Source organism: Oncorhynchus nerka, linkage group LG10, assembly GCF_034236695.1.
Source record: "Oncorhynchus nerka isolate Pitt River linkage group LG10, Oner_Uvic_2.0, whole genome shotgun sequence".
Lineage (NCBI taxonomy): Eukaryota > Metazoa > Chordata > Actinopteri > Salmoniformes > Salmonidae > Oncorhynchus > Oncorhynchus nerka.
In genome coordinates, this window is record NC_088405.1 from 21,758,528 (window position 1) to 21,772,614 (window position 14,087).

General features: G+C 47.6%; 1 protein-coding gene across 2 annotated transcripts in view; it reads left to right on the top strand.

Annotated features, from left to right (window-relative positions):
- Positions 1–14,087, top strand: part of LOC115135011 (zinc transporter 6-like) — a 70,951-nt gene that overhangs the window by 52,952 nt on the left and 3,912 nt on the right. For both annotated transcript variants that reach the window (XM_029669180.2, XM_065023124.1), the window contains exons 10-14: positions 3,164–3,212; positions 7,130–7,249; positions 8,931–9,033; positions 9,310–9,357; positions 10,662–10,730. In XM_029669180.2, the coding sequence (XP_029525040.2) occupies positions 3,164–3,212; positions 7,130–7,249; positions 8,931–9,033; positions 9,310–9,357; positions 10,662–10,730 (389 nt within the window). The remainder of the gene's footprint in view (positions 1–3,163; positions 3,213–7,129; positions 7,250–8,930; positions 9,034–9,309; positions 9,358–10,661; positions 10,731–14,087) is intronic.

Below are 14,087 nucleotides of genomic sequence, written 5' to 3' on the forward strand. Positions count from 1 at the left end.
AGGTAGATTGGAGAAAGTCTGCCACTTATGTATTGTGGTCAGTTTGTATTAATTAAATTAAATTCTAGTGGTTGGTGGGGTCTAGTTAGGGAGAGTCGGCCCACCGAGAGACTGAAGCGAGATGAGTGGAGGCCCCACACACACCTCAGAGTTGTGTGTGATGCCCTCCCAGTCACCCCATCCCAACCCCTCAGATAGAGCCCCTCTCCACTCTCGCCAATAACCACCCTTGAATCTTAGCTATAATGAGAAACAAGGAATAGTAATGACTCGACATCCTCTCTTAATCTTACCAGAACTCTTATTCATTTTACAGCAGGTTTGCAAGTCAAAATAATAAATACAATTACATTGTAGTATTGTTAATCCTTCGTTCCCTTTCTCCCAAGCCAAATCCATCCCTCTCCACCTCCCCCTCCCTATTTTCTCCCCCCTTTACCCAACTCAAGCCAAGCTTGTCCTAACACACCCTTGTCCCCAATAAGCATGTCCCTACCTCCCATCTTTGCCCACCCAAGCTAAGTTTGTCCCAAACTCCCATTCTTGCTCAGCCAAGCTAAGCTTGTCCCTCCCTCCCATCCTTGCCCACCCAACCTAAGCTTGTACCTACCTCCCATCCTTGCCAAGCTAAACTTGTCCCAACCTCCCATCCTTGCCCACCCAACCTAAGCTTGTCCCAACCTCCCATCCTTACCCACCCAACCTAAGCTTGTACCAACCTCCCATCCTTGCCAAGCTAAGCTTGTCCCATCCTCCCATCCTTGCCCAGCCAACCTAAGCTTGTCCCAACCTCTCATCCTTGCCCACCCAACCTAAGCTTGTCCCGACCTCCCATCCTTGCCCAGCCAAGCTAAGCTTGTCCCAACCTCCCATCCTTGCCCAGCCAAGCTAAGCTTGTCCCAACCTCCCATCCTTGCCCACCCAACCTAAGCTTGTCCCAACCTCCCATCCTTGCCCAGCCAAGCTAAGCTTGTCCCGACCTCCCATCCTTGCCCAGCCAAGCTAAGCTTGTCCCGACCTCCCATCCTTGCCCACCCAACCTAAGCTTGTCCCGACCTCCCATCCTTGCCCACCCAACCTAAGCTTGTCCCGACCTCCCATCCTTGCCCACCCAACCTAAGCTTGTCCCAACCTCCCATCCTTGCCCACCCAACCTAAGCTTATCCCAACCTCCCATCCTTGCCCACCCAACCTAAGCTTGTCCCAACCTCCCATCCTTGCCCACCCAACCTAAGCTTGTCCCGACCTCCCATCCTTGCCCAGCCAAGCTAAGCTTGTCCCGACCTCCCATCCTTGCCCACCCTGCTTACTGTACCTCCGGGACACTTACACCCATCCATCCATTCTCATTCATTCCCGCCCAACGTATACCCTATTCACCCACCCTCCTACGCATTCATATTCACCATCCCTCACCTTCCCATTCATATACACAAACAAACACACACACACACATATATATATATATATATGCACGCACACACGCACATCCATAGAACAGTTGTTGACATACACTTCATGGCTAAAAGTAAATGGAAAAGCCTTCAAATTAGTGTAATCGGCTTTTCAGCCACACTCATTGCTGACAGGTATATAAAATCGAGCACACCGCCATGCAATCTCCATAGCCTAACATTGGCAGTAGAAATGGCCCATACTGAAGAGCTCAGTGACTTTCGACGTGGCGCCGTCATAGGATGCCACCTTTCCAACAAGTCAGTTTGGCAAACTTCTGCCCTGCTGGAGCTGCCCGGTCAACTGTAAGTGCTGTTATTGTGAAGTGGAAACGTCTCGGAGCAACAACGGCTCAGCCACGAAGTGATAGGCCACACAAGCTCACAGAACGGGACCGATGAAGCGTGTAGTGCATAAAAACTGGAAGCAACGTCAGCACAATAACTGTTTGTCTGGAGCTTTATGAAATGGGTTTCCATGGCCGAGCAGCCGCACACAAGCCTAGATCATCATGCGTAATGCCTATTGTTGGCTGGAGTGGTGTAAAACTCGCCACCATTGAACTCGGGAGCAGTGGAAACACGTTCTCTGGAGTGATGAATCATGCTTCACCACCTGGTAGTCCAACGGACAAATCAAAGTTTGGCGGATGCAAGGACAACACTAACTGCCCCAATGAATAGTATAAAGTTTGGTGGAGGGGGAGTAATGGTCTTTGGCTGTTTTTCATGGTTCGGGCTAGGACCCTTAGTTCCTGTGAATGGAAATCTTAATGCTACAGCATACAATGACATTCTAGACGATTCTATGCTTCCAACTTTGTGGCAACAGTTTGGGTATGACAATGTCCTCGTGCACAAAGCGAGGTCCGTACAGAAATGGTTTGTCGAGGTCGGTGTGGAAGAACTTGACTGGCCTGCAGAGCCCTGACCTCAACCCCATCAAATACCTTGGGATGATTTGGAACGCCGACTGCGAGCCATGCCTAATCGCCCCACGTAAGTGCCCGACCTCTCTAATGCTCTTGTTACTGAATGGAAGCAAGTTCCCCGCAGCAATGTTCCAACATCTAGTGGAAAGCCTTCCCAGAAGAGTGGAGGCTGTTATAGCAGGAAAGGGGGGACCAACTCCATATTAATGCCCATGATTTTGGAATGAGATGTTCAACGAGCAGATCTTCACATACTTTTGGTCATGTAGTGTACATACTATATTTTCCTTCCTGAATTGTCTTTTAGAGTATAGATTGTATTTGTGGGAGGGGGAAATGATATTGTCTCAATTTATGTTAAGCTGATCTCGGCCATCACTGGATGTAGCTTTGTGCGTTGTTATTTTCTACCAAGGCTTGTTTCTAGTCTCTTTCACTTATCTACCTAAACCACTAGCCTACATTTCTGTGACATAGACAGAGGTTTGCTCTATAGCCATTTGTGTTTAAACATCCCAGATGGCGGTGGGGATGCTCTAAAAGAATATCTGTGCCCTCCTCTGGTCAGTCATCTGTGAGGGTAAGCCATCCTGTGGGGTGGACAGCTCAGAGGACACGCTCCGCTCAAATAGCACTCAGGCTTCTGTTACCGCCGCAACGAAAGACGTATGGGAACAGACTGCAGATAAGGGCTGCTAGAGTGATGCTCTCCGCCTGTGTCTAACTCTTACCCCTGTCGTCTGTCTCTGTCTTCTCTCTCCCCCATCCCCCCAACAGCTGCCAGCACCAGTTGGCTCCAGGAGCATGTCGCAGACCTAAGTCGAAGGTAAGATCCCCTTTCAGTGAGTCATCCTACTGTTTCGATCCTCCTTGTTTTTTCCTTTAGTCCACAAGTGGACAGTTTCCCTCCCAAGAATCCCTCAGGAGATGGATGCACCACAGTGTGTGTAATATAACTAGCAGTCTGTCCCAGTTAAATTGAGGTTAAAGGATAAATGAAATATACACGACATGGGGTGTAGTATATTCAACAAAACTTTACCGAGTGTCTTTGTTAGGGAAAAGTATTGGCTTAATTGATTGAGCTTGGGATGTTTGTAAGGTATGAGAAGCAAGGGCTGGTGTCATGTCATTTCCCATGGATTAAAATGACCCCCTCAGGCCAAACCTACCTGTAGAGGTCAGAGGTGAAACTCTTATCTTCCCTTTCACTTCCACCATATTGTGCTGTGCGCCCTCGCCCTGAGGTTAAGACCTGCTGGATGCTTTCAGTTCCTGCTCCTGGCTGTCACCTCTGGAGACTGTGCAGTGAAACTCCTCTCCACCCCTCATACACTATCTTCCAGGATGATGAATCGCCTCACTTGTTTTGTCTAAATAATGAATGTTGGTGGGTTTTGTTTCAGTCCAGTGTTGAGATCATCTTGCACCTTTACAGTCTCTGCTGGTGCCCCGGTATGGAACCTGCCCACTCAGGAAGTGGAAAATCACAAAAGGCTGAGTCATGTTTAGAGTAGGAGGACTCATTTGAAAAATAACACCCCCCTCCCCCAACCTCCTAATGGGATATGTGAATGAGCTGCTTAAGGTCAGGTGAAACAAGCCGCTACCTCATTGCAGGGCCGGCTATATTTAGCTTTTCTTATGCAGGCGTTCCCTCATGGCTATAATAACCTGAGAATGTTTACAAACATACATGATCCCATAGAATAGACCAGTAGCACTCTATGAAACACAACTAGGCCTAAGTAAGATCGATTCTGTGACTGTGCAGTTGGCCATGACTGAAGTCTCAATCGATTTATAAAACCCCAAATATGATGAAGTTGATTTCTGACACATTCCCTCCTGAATAGAGAAATATACATACAATCCTACCAGTGGAGGCTGATGGAGGAGCTATAGGAGGATGGGCTCATTATAGTGGCTGGAATGGAATCAATCACCCATTCCAGCCATTTACAATGAGACTGTCCTCTTATAGCTCCTCCCACCAGCCTCATCTGAATCCCACCCACTTCAGATTACCTAGGGAAACAGCACCTATTATATACAACAGAGTAAAGTTCTGATTGATCTGAGTAGAAGGCACAGTGAACAGGATTTCCCGGATGACTTTTACTCATCGTTTTATTATCTGCCATAATTGTGTCATGCATGTCTGTGGACCACACTAGCCTTTCTGGTGTTTGGTGGGTAGACATTATATAACCCTTGGAGCTAGTCCATGGTGTACTATTATTTGGGCAACTCCGTTTAGTCTGTATTTATAGTCAACATACATCATATCAAGTGTTTGTTTGTCTCACCATAATCCCACAATTTCTGTCTCCAGTGGGTAGGATTAAACAAACTCTGGAACAAAGCTCCCTCTATCCACACAGTGTTCTCTCTCCTTCTGTCTCCCTCCTACTCTCTCTCTCTTTCCTTCCTACTCTCTCTCTAGGCAGTGCCGTCCGCACAGACTGTGCAGACAGGCGGCCAGGGAATCACACGACCGTTTCCCAAATACTCAAATTATATAATTGCAGCGGGGAGATAAAGAGATTATTGGGATTGTAAATCCTGCTTCCCGCTCACCCATCACCCCCCCCAAAAAAAAAATGTTGGCTTCAAATTGGGTGACCGGAGGTCAAGCTTCTTTATGTTAATGCTTTTTCTTTAAAAAAGTATGCCTATTGTGTCCTTGTTAGACATCAGAGGACTAGTATCCTTGCATGTCTTCTATGAGGTTGACGTTGGACAGTGATGCAGTTTAAACACAGTATATAGAATTAATCTTCTCAGTATTTATCTAATCATGATCTATTCCAAATAATGATATGCCAAAATCTGTGTACATCGCTTCAAATAGAAAACGGGGATAAATGGGAGTGCTCTACGTCACGCTGGCCAAATGGGAGTGCTCGACGTCACGCTGGCCAAATGGGAGTGCTCGACGTCACGCTGGCCAAATGGGAGTGCTCGACGTCACGCTGGCCAAATGGGAGTGCTCGACGTCACGCTGGCCAAATGGGAGTGCTCGACGTCACGCTGGCCAAATGGGAGTGCTCGACGTCACGCTGGCCAAATGGGAGTGCTCGGCGTCGCGCTGGCCAAATGGGAGTGCTCGGCGTCGCGCTGGCCAAATGGGAGTGCTCGGCGTCGGCGCGCTGGCCAAATGGGAGTGCTCTGGCCAAATGGGAGTGCTCGGCGTCGCTGGCCAAATGGGAGTGCTCGGCGTCGCGCTGGCCAAATGGGAGTGCTCGGCGTCGCGCTGGCCAAATGGGAGTGCTCGGCGTCGCGCTGGCCAAATGGGAGTGCTCGGCGTCGGCGCTGGCCAAATGGGAGTGCTCGGCGTCGGCGCTGGCCAAATGGGAGTGCTCGGCTCGCGCGCTGGCCAAATGGGAGTGCGTGCTCGGCGCTGGCCAAATGGGAGTGCTCGGCGTCAAATGGGAGTGGCGCTGGCCAAATGGGAGTGCTCGGCGTCGCGCTGGCCAAATGGGAGTGCTCGGCGTCGGCGCTGGCCAAATGGGAGTGCTCGGCGTCGCGCTGGCCAAATGGGAGTGCTCGGCGTCGCGCTGGCCAAATGGGAGTGCTCGGCGTCGCGCTGGCCAAATGGGAGTGCTCGGCGTCGCGCTGGCCAAATGGGAGTGCTCGGCGTCGCGCTGGCCAAATGGGAGTGCTGGCGTCAAATGGCCAAATGGGAGTGCTCAAATGGGAGTGCTCGGCGTCGCGCTGGCCAAATGGGAGTGCTCGGCGTCGCGCTGGCCAAATGGGAGTGCTCGGCGTCGCGCTGGCCAAATGTGAATTAACTCGTTTCCCTCTACTGATGCTGATGAGTATGCTGTATGGTCTCAGACACAGCACCCCTCTGTCTGAGCAGGCCGTCACTTCCTATCATATAATCACGCCTACTCCGACAGGCTACACCTCCTAATGCACTGAATTAACATTTCTGAATAAACACACATGACTGATCTGTAAACCATGCGCACTGTCTCATCTCAAAACAGCTGTAAGAGGGGGTTCCATTCACTATAGGGATTTGTTGTTTTTTATTGGGAAATGAGAGCAATGTATTTCTTTCAGTCGCATGCTGAAAAGCAACACACATGAATGTTTAATGCCCATTTATATGACAATGGAATTATGAAAGCAAGACATTTGAATTAGATCAGAAATTGGTCATTTATGAACACAGTGCAGCACATTCCAAACAGAAAATGTCATATCTGATCCAAAAACACAGAACGAATGCAGCCACCTGTCTGTAAAATAATACATTGACGAGTCCCAAGAATATATATAAAAAATGTATCTTCTCAGTATTTAACTAATCAGGACTTATTTTTAAAAGAAAATGCTTTGCCAAAACCTGTGTACATCACTTCAAATAGAAAACTGGGATAAATGTGAGTGCTGGATGTCACATTGGATAAATGTGAGTGCTGGATGTCACACTGGATAAATGTGAGTGCTGGATGTCACACTGGATAAATGTGAGTGCTGGATGTATATAACACATTGTTGGAACATTACTATCACTTAGTCTCAGCAATATTAATGTTTTCACTTTTAAGATGGATATGTATATTACAGGTGCTCCCTGTCCTGGAATGTGTGTGTGATTTCTTCAGTTACCCTTTAGTAATATGTGTTGTCAAAGTAACTCTTAACCAGTTTAGATACTTTTTATCAATTTGGAGCAAAACTGAAGGGTTGACTGGCTTTGTATAGTAATTTTATTTTGTATGTTTTCAGTTTGTGTGGGATTATCCCTGGCCTCAGCAGTGTCCTCCTGCCTCGAATGAATCCATTTGTCTTAATCAACGTGGCCGGAGCTCTCTCACTCAGCATCACCTACATGCTCATAGAGATCAAGTAAGTCCACCCCTCCGACACAGTGTAATGACATTAGTTAGTGGATTCGGGGGAAGTTATAAATCGAGACTGGGTATGACGAAGAATGTGTTCTCACAAAGCCTTTGTCTGCCTGCTGTGTGTGTGACCTCCTCCTGTTATCAACCTCCATGAAAACTCCTGACATGCAGTGCCTTCAGAAAGTATTCACACCCCTGGACTTTTTCCACATTTTGTCATGTTACTACAGCTTCAATTTTAAAATGGATTGAAATGTTGTGTCACTGTCCTATACACAATACCCCTTAATGTCAGTGTTTTTAAAAAATGTTTACAAATTAAATCAAAATGAAAAGCTGAAATGTCTTGAGTCAACCACTTTATGGCAAGTCTACTGTAAATAAGTTCAGGAGTAAAAATGTGCTTAACAAGTCACAATAGGTTGCATGGACTCACTCTGTGTTTAAGTGTTTAACAATTTATGACTACCTCATCTCTGTACCCCACATATTCAATTAACTGTAAGGTCGCTCAGTCAATCAGTGAATTTCAAACACCAATTCCACCACAATAACCAGGGAGGTTTTCCAATGCCTCTCAAAAAAGACCACCTATTGGTAGATGGGTTAAAAAAAATCAAAACGCAGACATTGAATATCCCTTCGAGCATGTTGTAGTTACTAATTATAGTTTGGATTACAAAGATACAGGCATCCTTCCTAACTCAGTTGCCAGAGAGGAAGGACACTTCTCAGGGATTTCACCATGAGGCCAAAGGTGACTATAAAACAGAGTTTAATGGCTGTGATGGGCGAACTGAGGATGGATCAACAACATTGTAGTTACTCCACAAAACTAACCTAAATGACAGTGAAAAAGGAAGTCTGTATTGAATAAAAATATTCCAAAATATGCATCCTGTTTGCAATAAGGCACTAAAGTAAAACTGCAAAAAATGTGGCAAAGAAATTACATTTATGTCCTGAATATGAAGTATTATGTTTGGGGTAAAGCCAACACATCACTGAGTACCACTCTTCATATTTTCAAGCATAGTGGTGGCTGCATCATGTTATGGGTATGCTTGTCATCTGCAAAAACAAGGGATTATTTTAGGAAACAAAGAAACAGAATAGAGCTAAGCACAGGCAAAATCCTAGAGGAAAACCTGGTTCTGTCTGCTTTCTAACAGACACTGGGAGACAAATTCACCTTTCACCAGGACAATAGCCTAAAACACAAGACCAAATACTGGAGTTGCTTACCAAGACGACATTGAATGTTCCTGAGTGGCCTAACTACAGTTTTGACTTAAATCATCTTGAAAATCTATGGCAAGACTTGAAAATGGCTGACTACCAATGATCAACAACCAATTTGACAGAATGTGCATATATTCTACATCCAGGTGTGCAAAGCTCTTACTCACAGCTGTAATCACTGCCAAAGGTGATTCTAACATGTATTGACTCAGAGGTGTGAATAGTTGTGTAAATGAGATATTTCTGTTTCATTTTCAATACATTTGAACAAATTTCAAAAAATATGTTTCCACTTTGTCATTATAGGGGTATTGTGTGTAGTATTGTGTGTAGATGGGTGAGAAACAACAAAATGTGGAATAAGTTAAGGAGTATAAATACTTTCTGAAGGCACTGCAAATAGTGTATGTGCTCCTAACTTTATAACTCTCTGACTGCAGTAATTACAATGCTGTGGACACGGCCTCGGCGGTGGCCATTGGCCTCATGATCTTTGGCACCATGTATCCTATGAGTGTGTACAGCGGGAAGGTGCTCCTTCAGGTAGGCTATCCAAACAGGTCCACAGTCTAAACTGGACTGGATCGTTGAATTCTCTTTAGGACGTGACGTGGATCAGACAACCATACTGTAACTCAATACTTATCTCTTGGAATGATTGTGAGATATGTTCGGTCCAAATATTGTTTGGCTCGCACTGTTTGTTGTAAGAGAGTATGTTCTTTGATGGAATTTAACTCAGTAACTAATTGACTTATTGGACTTTGTGCTGTGTTTTGATGTGACTCAAATCTGTTTGCGTTGTGCTCTCCTCTTTAGACCACTCCATCCCATGTCATAGGTCAGCTTGACAAATTGCTCAGAGAGGTAAGACTCATATGGGTTGAGTAGCATCTGCTTTCATATACAGATGTGTGGGAATACAACATAAATTGTCATTTTAATCACGATGATGGTCAGTCCTTGCATATATCGCTCTGTCTACAAATCTGAGTGGTTACACTTCTCCAGCACCATCCCTCAGGTATTTTTCAAAACAAGTGGGGGTGTGGGGACGGTGAATGCTTTGTTTTTTTTTCCAGTCCAAGATTGTCCCTTAGAAATAGGATGGGAGGTCAAATGAGGACAACCCTAGTGAAGTAATCCTAATTATAACAATATAACAAGGTTAATGGAATGTTCATATAATGCTACAGCTAGACATGAAATACATGTTAATAATAAGACATGTGAGACGGAATACATATAAACTATTTACATAATACAGGGATATTTACACAGTGATCAAACAGTTTACAGAAAACAGGTTATTTCCTCATTAAAAGAGCAATCTGCTGTTTCATCCATTTAAAAACAAAAAACGTATAAATGATTCTTGAATATAACCTCATGAGCTTAGTTCAACTGTCGTACCCCATCAGAACCCAAACTATTAGCTTGTTTTACGCCAATGTTCGTAAAGAAACTAAATGTAAATAAACACTATGTAGCCTCAACATGGTTAAAACTATGACTTTGATATCATGGATGGTCAGTGCTTGCATCTATAGCTCTGTCTATGAATTTCAGAGGGGTTACATTTCTCCAGCTCCGTCCCTCAGCTTTTTATCATGCAGTGCCGGGGTTTACACTTCATTATTCTTTCAACTGTCCTTTTTAAGGCTTTACTCAACATAATTTTTATTTATTTTGAATCTGTTTTCCCTATGGTTGCGGAAGGCAAAGTGGGTAGCCAATGGGGACTTCTCATCTTTACTCCTAATGACACTCAGTGATGTGTTTGCAGAGGGTTGTCCTCATTGACCTCTTTTCTATTACGATAGGTCAAGCCCGTCCTATTGGTTTCACTGCCTAAAGACAGCAAAACATTTGACATGTACCACATGCATTGTAGACAATTTTGGTCTCTGTGTTTTATATTTGATATTTGTTGTGTTTTTCACAGTGTGCAACCACTTATAATGATTCCCTACCGCCTTTGGGATCCTATTGTTGGGATCCCATCCATGTTCTAAATAGATCTAGTTATAGTTTTTCCAAACCATGCCAGTTGACTGGGGCTGGTTACACGGTCAACTGGTCCCTACAACCGTTGATAGGAAGATGTCAGTCTCTGCCCTCATGGCCTCTCCCACTGTACATGTGTAAAACTCTACGTTCTCCCCCATCAGGTCTCCACTCTGGAGGGGGTCCTGGAGGTCCGTAACGAGCACTTCTGGACGGTTGGCTTTGGCTCTCTGGTACGTCATCATGGTTTTGTCACTGTTGTCCTCATTGTACCCAGCAGACTCCCAGTGCTATGCACCACGCTCTGTTTCCCCTGCCGGCTCCCCCCACCAGATGCCAGGAACACAAAGAGAACGCCACTCACCCTCATCATTTAGTTTAGTGGCCCCCTTGTTGTTTACGAACAATTGGCAAGGATTTGCTCACTCAAATGAAAAGGGGACAAGTTTCTCATGCGTTGCAATTTCTCTGTTGATTTAAGACTTTTAACTGCCTCCAACTTGTTTTTGACTGACAGGAATGCATTGCTTATTTCTAAATGATAGGGTTAGGGTGATATGATCATGTACTAGATTGCCTTACACAGGCATAGTCCCATGTATTCCTTTGTGTCCAAGAAGCATGCTGTGGATATCAAAGGTCAGATGCCAGTTTAATTAAACAGTCCTGTGTCGGTGAGGGGAAATTTCTGAGCACAGAGCCTCTCGTCTCCTGCCTCCAGGAGGCCATGTTATTTCATTCCAATTGTAAAGAATGAGTAGTCACACAAAAATACAGAAGTCACATCACACTTCAATACAGGGTATATAGCACAAGGACATAAATGGTATATAGCATAAAGACAGATGGTATATAGCATAGAGACAGATGGTATATCATATAAAGACAGAAATGTAGTCATTCTGGTTTCATTGAAACGCCTGAGATGTGAATTATTCAGTCTGTGGCTCTAAAAATGTTGCTTCACGTAAGAATGAATTAGGGAATTAAATACAGATTCTGTCAGGTCTGCTGCGATGTTAAATCTCATTCAATGAAATAACACATATTTGCACTCTGCCTAAAAGCAGCGTAATATAATGGTAACATTATGCAATAACAGCATCACTTCTGTCATATAGATAAAAAGGCCAGCTTCTTGGCTGTGCTAATTGCTGTGTGGACTAAGTTTATCCAGTAGTGTTGCTGCTGTGCCCAGTTGACACACTGTTCTCGCCAGACTGTATACCCTAGGCTACTGCCAGTAGAGGGGGAGGGACGGAACTCGAGGGGGGGAAGGAGGGAATTCGAGGGGGGAGGGAGGGAGCTAGAGGGATGGCTGGCGGGAGGGATGGATCTTGAGGGAGCGAGGGATGGAAGGAGGGAACTAGGAGGAAGCGAGATGACTAGAGAGAGGAAGGGAGCTGTGTGGACTAAGTTTATCCAGTGGTGTTGCTGCAGTGCCCAGTTGCCACACTGTTCTCACCAGACTGTATACCCTAGGGTACTGCCAGTAGAGGGAGGGAGACAACTGGAGGGTGGAAGGGAGACAACTGGAGGGTGGAAGGGAGACAACTGGAGGGTGGAAGGGAGACAACTGGAGGGTGGAAGGGAGACAACTGGAGGGTGGAAGGGAGACAACTGGAGGTAGGGAGGGAGACAACTGGAGGGATGAAGGAGAGGGGGAAGTAGAGAGGGAAGTAGAGGGGAGGGAGGGAGAGAAGTAGAGGGAGGGAGAGAAGTAGAGGGAGGGAGAGAAGTAGAGGAGGGAGGGAGGGAGGGAGGGAGGGAGGGAAAGAAGTAGAGGGAGGGAGGGAGGGAAAGAAGTAGAGGGAGGGAAGTAGAGGGAGAGAAGTAGAGGGAGAGAAGTAGAGGGAGGGAAGTAGAGGGAGAGAAGTAGAGGGAGGGAGTGAGTGAGGGAACTAGAGGGAGCGAGAGGGAGGGAGGGACACAACTATTAGGGGCGGGAGGAGCTAGGGAGGGAGACAACTAGAGGGAGGGAGGGAGGGAACTAGAGGGAGCAGGAGGGAGACAACTAGAGGGAGGGAGGAAACTAGAAGGATGAGAGAGGGAGGGATGGAGCGAACTGGAGGGGGTAGGGGCGAACTGGAGGGATGGAGCGAGGCAGAGAACTGGAGGGAGGGTACTGGAGGAAAGGATGGAGGGAGCGAGGCAGAGAATTGGAGTGAGCGAGAGATTTGGAGGGTGTGAGCGAGAGAACTGGAGGGAGCGAGGCAGAGAACTGGGGGAGGCAGAGAACTGGGGGAGGCAGAGAACTGTAGGGAGGGAGGCAGAGAACTGTAGGGAGGGAGGCAGAGAACTGTAGGGAGGGAAGCAGCGAACTGTAGGGAGGGAAGCAGCGAACTTGGGGGATGGAGAGAGGGAACTGGAGGGGTTGGTGGGAGGGAGGGAACTGGGCGGGAGGGATGGAGTGAACTGGAGAGGGGCGGGAGGGAGGGAGTGAGTGAACTGGGGGAGGGAGCGAGAGAACTGGACGGAGCAAGGGAGCGAACTGAGGGGAGGGAGGGAGACAACTATTAGGGCGCGGGAGGGAGACAACTAGAGGTAAGGGAGGGAGGGATGAGGGAGGGAGAGGGAAGTAGAGGGAGAGAACTAGAGGGAGGGAGGGAGGGAGACAGCTAGAGGGAGGAAGGAAACTAGAAGGATGAGAGAGGGAGGGAACTAGAGGGAGGGAGGCAGAGAACTGTAGGGAGGGAGGCAGAGAACTGTAGGGAGGGAGGCAGAGAACTGTAGGGAGGGAGGCAGAGAACTGTAGGGAGGGAGGCAGAGAACTGTAGGGAGGGAGGCAGAGAACTGTAGGGAGGGAGGCAGAGAACTGTAGGTAGGGAGGCAGAGAACTTGGGGGATGGCAGAGACTTGGGGGATGGGGAACTGGAGAGGGGCGGGAGGGAGGGAGTGAACTGGAGGGAAAGAGGGAGCAAACTGGGGGAGGGAGCGAGAGAACTGGACGGAGCAAGGGAGCGAACTGAGGGGAGGGAGGGAGAGCTGGTGGGAGGGGAGGGAGAGCTGGTGGGAGGGGAGGGAGGGAGCGAGGCAGAGAACTGGAGGGAGGAAGCGAACTGGAGGGAGAGAGAGAGGGAACTGGAGAGAGGGCGGGAGGGAGACAACTATTAGGGGCGCGGGAGAGAGACAACTAGAGGGAGGGAGGGACCTTGGCGGGAGGGTTGGAGCGAACTGGAGGTGGGGGGCAAACTGGAGCGATGTAACGAGGCAGAGAACTGGAGGGAGGGAGGGAGGGTACTGGAGGAAGGATGGAGGGAGCGAGGCAGAGAACTGGAGGGAGTGAGCGAGAGAACTGGAGGGAGTGAGCGAGAGAACTGGAGGGAGAGAGAGGGAACTGGAGAGAGGGAGGGAAGGAACTGGGGTGAGGGAGGGAGGGAGTGAGAGAACTGGAGAGGGGAGCGAGAACTTGTAGAGAGAGGGAACTGGAGAGAGGGCGGGAGGGAACTGGAGAGAGGGCGGGAGGGAACTGGGTGGGAGGGGTGAAGCGAACTGGAGAGAGAGGGCGGAGGGAACTGGGTGGGAGGGTGGGAACTGGAGAGAGAGGGGGAGGGATGCAGAGAACTGGAGGGAGGGAGGCAGAGAACTGG